Consider the following 7935-nt stretch of genomic DNA (forward strand, 5'->3'; position numbering starts at 1 on the left):
TCCCAGAACAGCAATTCCTTGATCCCAAATAAACCCTTATTGCCTATTATTTTGGCTTTTTAATTTTAGATTAGAATAATATTAACTTTTTTCCAAAATACTTTTCATAATTAACCTTAGATAATTTCTGTTTACTCTTACACAAAGAAATAAAGTAATAGCCAAATCCCATTTATCTACAAGTTACAAAGAAAAACCAAATTTTAAGACCCTTCTAACCATTACATATAGCGGGAAAGAGGACAGTCAGCATGCCCAGCAAAGAGCAGCTTCTGATGAGAAAAGCAAGGACAATAAAGCAGGACCAATTAGAAAGGAAATCTTGGGAAAATAACTCTAGAATACTCTATTGATTTTCTTTCCCAAAAATTATCAGTTGTTTTTTTTTAATTTTAAGTAGTGGAAGATTTATAGCATTATAGACATATGTGTTACTCCTAAATAAAACTGTTTAAAATTCTCACTTCACCAGGTAGAAATACAAATAATGATTTCTGATGTCTTAAAAAGTATGTTGAAAATGTGAATAAAAAATTAGATGCCTGAACCAAATCATTCAATCATTCAAAATTATTCTTTGAGTACCTTGCCAGGCATTCTGTTAAGATGGTGGGGATTCAGCACCACAGAGGTATATAGACCTCACACCCTGACCATACCACTCAAGTTCAGATTCTGGGTAGGCAACATCAGTTAAGATTGCCACTTCACAAAATATCGTTTCAAAAAGGATTATTTTTTTGTCTAGAGCACAAATGGCAAGCAAACACAAGGCCCACAGGCCAGATCCAGCCCTATACCTTGTTTTCTCCAGCCCGGCACCTTGTTTCTACTCAGTGGCATCGCTGAGCTCTCACTTGTTGGGGTGTAGTTACATTTATACAGTCCTAAAATTACAGTCAGCCCTTTGAAGGCAACTTCAAGGCTGATGTGGCCCCTGGTAAAAATGAGTTTGACACCCCTGCTCTAGAGTCTATACATTATAATAAAACCCAGCACACCAAGATTTATAGTTCTTGGTTGATGTCTTTTCTTTGTAAGTAGAATAAAGAGCTTCCTAAATAAAGCGATTGCATTTTAGACCACTGTATATTCATGAATGTTATAAGATGCTTATATCCAAGCAGGTGCTAAGGGACTCGGGTAAATGAACATATATCAATGAATATATATCAGTGCAAGTCAAACAGAGATGTTTATGAGTTACAAGGTTCCTGTGGTCTCTGTGATGGCTACTGGTTCTTTCCTATGAATAATGGAGTAGTTTATACCATTAGAGCAAACATAGGACATTCTGAAAATCAAATAAAGCAACCAATAAAATAGAAATATGAATGAGGTGGGATGGGGCTGAAACAGAAAAAGAGTGTATTTGGAGAATATTAAGATTTGGAAAGAGAAGGACAGAGTAACAGAAAAGAGCAGGGACATAAGAACATTAAGTAGGAATTGTAAATACATTTAGTTTTATGCTTTTATTGTATAAATGAGAAGAAAATGTCCTCCGAGGCAAATTGACTTTTTAATTCCACATATGACTTATTCCATAGAGGCTGAATAAAAGAAAGAGGAACAGAATGAAGGCTGGGAACAAGGGGAAGATGCTAAAAGCCAGAAGAGGGTCAGACCTGGAGGGGAAATGAGAGGTTGAATTGGCATCTAGGGTTTAAGGAAGGAGTACTTTTTTTTTGTTGTTGGTTTGTCTGTTGGTTGAGGAGGAAGTCAGAATAGGGGCACTGTGCGGTAGGTTTCTTTAAAACAGAAATCAAAGACAAACCTTTCTGAGAGAAAGAAATAACATCTGTAAATGAAATGCTGTATCTGCAAATTCTATTGCTAGCAGTTTTCCTCGCAGGTGGTGACAATGAAGATGGTAAGAACTCTGGCAACTGCCCAGTTAGGTACAAAACAGGGTGTGTGTGTGTACACGTGTGTGTGTTTCTGTGTGGTGCTGTGTCCTCAGAACACACCTGGAGAGTGAGAATGTCAGCATGGTTCCATTCTGAGTATCCTTACTCTAGGAGTCTGTGCTCTTATGAAGGTTGTACAGGCTGGGGCAAAAGTGGGTTTACAGTTGTGAGTGTGTGAAACACAGAGTTTATCCTTCTATTGTTATTTATTAGTTATTGTATTATTTTCCATATGAACAACTGTAAGTCTACTTTTGCCCCACTCTGTATATAAAGCATGGGACCCTAGGCAGCCGAATGTCCGATAAGGTAACTATGGCTTCCCTTATCTTCAGATTCTGAGATTTCCCTTTCTGGCACCTTATTTTCTTCATTCTCTCTCCTTCCCAATGCCTTTTTCCTCCTCATTCTATTTGTTCTTTTGCCACACAGCCTTTCAGGAGCCGATCTCCTTACAAGCCAACTATATCTCATACTTACACAACCATTCCTGGGCACAAAGTTGGGGCTCTGTTTGGTTGGGTGAGCTGCAGATTCAAGGCTGGGAGAGCAACTCTGGCAGTATTATTTTCCTGTGGCCTTGGGCCAAGAGCAACTTCAGCAAAAATGAGATGAAGATTGTGGAAAAGTTAGTCCATGGGGCCCACATTTGATTGCTGCACATTCTTCACAACCATGCCAGTGAATGGAAGCTTGAATGTAAGTTCAATTCCCCAAATTGGGAAGTGCAATGTGGGTGGGTGGGGGTGTGTATCAATAAGTTTCTTTTCTTTTTAAGAATGGGATTACAGTTGTCCAATTTTTTCTCCCCTTTATCTCCTACCCCCTTAGTTCATGTCTATGGGTTGTACATACAAGTTCTTTGGCTTCTCCATTTCCTATACTTTTCTTAACCTTCCCCTGTCTATTTTGTACATACCAATTACGCTTCTTATTCCCTGTACCTTTTCCCCATTCTCCTCCCTTTCCTTCCCTGCTGATAACTCCCCATGTGATCTCCATTTCTATGATTCTGTTCCTGTTGTGGTTTTTGCCTAGTTTTTTTTAAGGTTCAGTTGTTGATAGTTGTTCTGATTTTTCCCAGCATTCAATCTCTTCAGCAATCTCTCTCTGTACATTCATTGTAACCTATTGCATAACCCTAGGTTTTTATAATTACAACTCTCTCATACCAAGTCCTTCCTTATTCTCTTGTTCTCATCATTTGTGTCACCTTCTTTCAACAATCTGCAACCTTCCATTTCTTTAAAAAATGGAATCTGTGTTTTCTCCACCTTCAACTACTACCAATTAAGCTTTGTCTAAACTTTTGATTAAGCCAAACTTTGTTCCATTACCTCAAACCGCCCAATTTACTTCCTATTTTTGCTTCCACTCATTCCACCTTTTTTACTCTCCCTTTCCTCTAATTTACAACCCCTCTTCCCTAGATCCCTTTGAGGTACAGATAACAGGAGGCTGTGAGCTGCACCCTGGGGGAGCTGTGGTAGGCTTCAGCCAATTGGCTTACCAAGAATTGGAGCTCCTGAGCTTCCAGAAAGGTTCGTGGGTGCCATCTCTGAAGAATGAAACTAGAGCTCAGCAGATAGGCAAAGTACTCAATCAGCGCATTGTTGACAACAAAATGATACACTGGATGATTAGCAACACCTGTCCACGCTTCCTTTTGGGTCTCCTTGATGCAGGGAAGGCAGATCTCCAAAGGAAAGGTCAGTCCCATATCCTTCCTCCAAGAATTTTCTATTCTAAAATTATATCTTCCAACCATCCCTTTAAATTTAATATAAGGAGTCAAGAGGGAGAGGGATAACGTGTGATGAATTCCTAGGGTGGGACAGAGATGTCTGTCTAAACTGAGGTGAAAATATGAACCTCCAAGTCTGTGTTAGAGTCCTTATCTGAATGTCTTTCCTGTCTTCTGCAGTAAAACCAGAGGCCTGGCTGTCCACTGGCCCCAGTGCTGGTCCTCACCATCTGTTGCTGGTTTGTCATGTCTCTGGCTTCTACCCAAAGCCAATTTCGGTTATGTGGATGCGAGGTGAACAGGCACAANAGGCTTCAGCCAATTGGCTTACCAAGGATTGGAGCTCCTGAGCTTCCAGAAAGGTTCATGGGTGCCATCTCTGAAGAATGAAACTAGAGTTCAGCAGATAGGCAAAGTACTCAATCAGCGCATTGTCGTCAACAAAATGACACACTGGATGATTAGCAACACCTGCCCACGCTTCCTTTTGGGTCTCCTTGATGCAGGGAAGGCAGATCTCCAAAGGAAAGGTCAGTCCCATATCCTTCCTCCAAGAATTTTGTATTCTAAAATTATACCTTCCAACCATCCCTTTAAATTTAATATAAGGAGTCAAGAGGGAGAGGGATAACATGTGATGAATTCCTAGGGTGGGACAGAGATGTCTGTCTAAACTGAGGTGAAGATATGAACCTCCAAGTCTGTGTTAGAGTCCTTATCTGAATGTCTTTCCTGACTTCTGCAGTCAAACCAGAGGCCTGGCTGTCCACTGGCCCCAGTGCTGGTCCTCACCATCTGTTGCTGGTTTGTCATGTCTCTGGCTTCTACCCAAAGCCAATTTCGGTTATGTGGATGCGAGGTGAACAGGCACAACAGGGCTCTCAACAAGTGATATCTTGCCCAATGCTGATGGGACATGGTATCTTCAGATTTGCTTGGATGTGGAAGCCACCAAGACATCTGGCCTATCTTGCTGGGTGACACACAGCAGTCTAGAAGGCCAGGACATCATCCTCTACTTGGGTAAGAAAAAACTGGGGTCCACACTGGGAATAGGAGGAGATGGTCCACAAACAGAGCCAAAGAGCCAGATAAAACATCTGGAATTTATGGACTCCAAACCCAAAAGAAGGAAAATAAGTCAATAAATAAGAGTTGGAAATAAGAGACCTGTAGATATAGGAAGATGTTCAGGGTTAGATGAAAGATTCATGTCTGAAGAGGGATTACAGAAGAAAGGAGATTAATGAATGGGGTGAACATTCAGATTTAAAAAAGCAGATGAGGGAAATGTAGTAAACAAGGGGTGGATTTGAAATGACACCCCTGTGTGCACCCGAACCCACAGACCATCCAACCTCCAAGGGCTGGATCATCGTGGCAGTGATGGTATCCCTGGTGATTCTTCTGACAGGTCTTGCATTTTGGCTGAAAAAGCGCTGGTGAGTTTTCTGTACCCATCTTTCCTTTTCTTTTATGCCCTCCTTACTTGTTGTCCTGTATTTTTTTCCTCTCTCTCTCTCCTAATTCTTCTTTCCCTAGTCCCTTTCCTTTTACTCTTCAATTCACCTCCACCTCATGCACAGTAACGTTCATCTCTGTTCTTATTAGGAAACACTGTGAACCTCCTCCCATTCTTCTTCCCTTGGAGAGATTCCAGCAGCCCAGGGACTCAAAACATACTTAAAACTCAGCATGGCGATAATTCCTTTCAGTGCACTTTTGTACAGTTTTTGTTGTTTACTTATGTTTATTTAATGGTCTGTTATTAATATAAACCAGTTGTAATTTTGCAGGATTTGCTTTCTGACCCAGTTCTGAAATTTTAAAACTCATATGTTAACTCTGGATAAAATGAGACCCTAGTAACCTCTACATATTGGAAAATTAATGAATCTCAGGCCCATGTAACATGTGACTTCTTTGGGGGCCGTTCCCTGACTCACAAGTGGAAGCAGTATTCGAATTCCCACCACACTGTGCAGCGCACTTTGTCCAGTTGATACTTTTTATCCTTTGTTGCAGCTACTCAGGTCCCTTTTTCCTTCTAATTTTAAAGTTTTCTGAGAGCAAAGTCTGTATCTTCTTAAAGTTCGTATCATTTATAAAGTGTATTAACTGTATGTAGTACGCTGTCAGTAAAAAACCTGTGTTAAGTTTATGCCAAATATACAGTCTTTTCTCATTGTTTAGCTTCCTGACGTGTGTTGTAGTTGGAATATTTTATGGTCCTTTTGTTCAAAGTCTTCACACTTTACTAGTTCTTCAGTGACTTCTCTGAGTCCCTGAGGAGAAACAGGATTTTGCCGCTAACCATTCTTACAACTGTAGAGACCTATTTGTGTAAATTTTTTGTTCCAAGTATTTTAAACAAAAAGAGAAAGGCAGGATACAGTCCTCGCTGTTTACTATGGTTCAGGGATAAACAGAGTTACCACCTTGGAGCTGGCAGGAATCTCTATCCTTGGACCTCACCTCAGACTTACTGAATCATAATCCCACTTCAGCAAAATCAGCAAGGGATTCGTTAGGTACATTAAAGTCTGGGAAGCACTGATACAGGTGCACTGTGAGAGGCAGCAGTGCAAGTGTGTCACAGAAGCCAAAAGAAGATGCTCAAGAAAAAACAGTGTTGATAGTCAGGATTGAAGTGAGAGCAAAGCAAGGTGTGTACACATACTACATTCCTACTGGTTATGGCTGTTGTGTTGAAGACACAGCCAACACTAAGTTAATAAATGCTGATCCATTGCTCCTAGGGAAAACACAGACTTCCTGTGAATCTCTCGTCAGAACATTTTTGTCAACTAATGAAAACACAGCTCTGTTTTGTGTATGTTTCTATTTAAAGACACTGTCTTTAATGTACACATAATTTTAAAATATTTATTTATTATATGCAGTATTTAAGAAAATATTTTATTTACCTATTTTTGGGGTGGGAGAAGAGAGGGAGAGAAACACTGATGTGAGAGAAACATCAATCAGTTGTCTCTTGTATGAACACTGAACAAGATTGGACCTGCAACACAGGTATGTGCCCTGATGGGGAACTGAACTGGCCACCTTTAGCTGTGTGGGGTGACGCCCAAGCAACAGAACCACACTGGCCAGAGCTATATGCAGTATTTTTTAAATACTGAAACACCAGCCAAGAGTGTTTAACATCTTCCCGAACCTGGGTAATGCAATTACAAGTATTTTTCACTTTTAGCCACACAGCTGTACTGTCTGTTATGCTTTTTTTAAAAAATTAAAAGGTCATTATGTTAGGTAGGATAGAGAGCAAACCAAGGCAGGGTGGAAGGGGCAGACACATCTCACCCACTGACCCAGTAGCCCTGAGCCCAAAGTCCCCATAGATTTGGGTGATTATTACTTGAGGGAGAATGTTATGGTGGAATGAACAACCAGAGGAGAAATAAAGGCAGGGCCCTCTCCATTACAATCTAACAAACACTTACTACAGGAGGCCACAAGCCAAAGCCCACAGTCCTGAGCCTGGTCCGAAAAGGCTGTCAGGAGTCCCAAACAACAAGTGAAACTATGATAGTGTAGGAGGCAGGAGACCTTGAAAGTCTGTGCCTATCATCTCCACTAGCTGGGAAAAGGCTGTATATTCATCCCAAGGCCTGGCAGGTAGAAAGGGAGGGGTCCACAGTGCCCAAAGGAACAAAAAACATAAAATAACTTTGGTTAACAGCCTGCCTCCCATCATGTATCCAAAATGAACAAATAGAGTCTGGAGCAAGATGAGGATTCAGCTAACAGACCCCCACCCATACCTGCCCTGGGGTAGTCACATCTCTCCAGGGGAAACCAGCACCACCTTTACCTGCTAATCAAAATGTAACTTCTTTGCCCCACCCCATCAGCGATATAAGTCCTCAGAACAAAGGACTCACTCCCTTCTCTTGGCCTCGTGACTCTCTTGGCACATGGAGGACCCCTGGCCAGCTGGCCTCTGGCTTGGAGGGGCCCAGGCCACCCCTTTTGGCCACCAGGCCTGTACTTTTGCCACCCTTGCCTTGCTTTCCTATTAGAACTTAGCATTAATAAACTTTGCTTACATGCGGCTAGTAGGCTCGCTGGCCTGTAAATCTTTTTAAAAATTATTTTCTTGTTGTTCAGGTACAGTTGTCTCCATATCCCCCCACCACTCCCCCTGCCCCACTCATCTCCACCTCCCACCCTCTGTCCTACCCTCCTTTGGTTTTGTCCATGTGCCCTTTATACATGTTCTTTGACAACCCTTCCCCTCACCCTACGACCTGTAATTCT

General features: G+C 41.5%; 2 protein-coding genes across 2 annotated transcripts; both read left to right on the forward strand.

Moving 5' to 3' along the window:
* The first annotated feature begins 1812 nt into the window (after positions 1-1812).
* On the forward strand, positions 1813-4004 carry LOC118985844 (T-cell surface glycoprotein CD1a-like). Its single transcript, XM_037044684.1, is given in 4 exon segments — positions 1813-1873; positions 2343-2609; positions 3341-3619; positions 3835-4004. Coding segments are annotated over 4 exon segments (777 nt in total).
* Positions 4005-4022: 18 nt separating this feature from the next.
* Positions 4023-5617, forward strand: LOC118985220 (T-cell surface glycoprotein CD1a-like). The gene is given in 5 exon segments (XM_037043584.1): positions 4023-4184; positions 4400-4537; positions 4540-4677; positions 5003-5096; positions 5266-5617. Coding segments are annotated over 5 exon segments (531 nt in total). The 5' UTR covers positions 4023-4099; the 3' UTR covers positions 5342-5617.
* Positions 5618-7935: the final 2318 nt, after the last annotated feature.

Source organism: Sturnira hondurensis, unplaced genomic scaffold, assembly GCF_014824575.4.
Source record: "Sturnira hondurensis isolate 20B ecotype Veracruz unplaced genomic scaffold, ASM1482457v3 Scaffold0004136, whole genome shotgun sequence".
NCBI lineage: Eukaryota > Metazoa > Chordata > Mammalia > Chiroptera > Phyllostomidae > Sturnira > Sturnira hondurensis.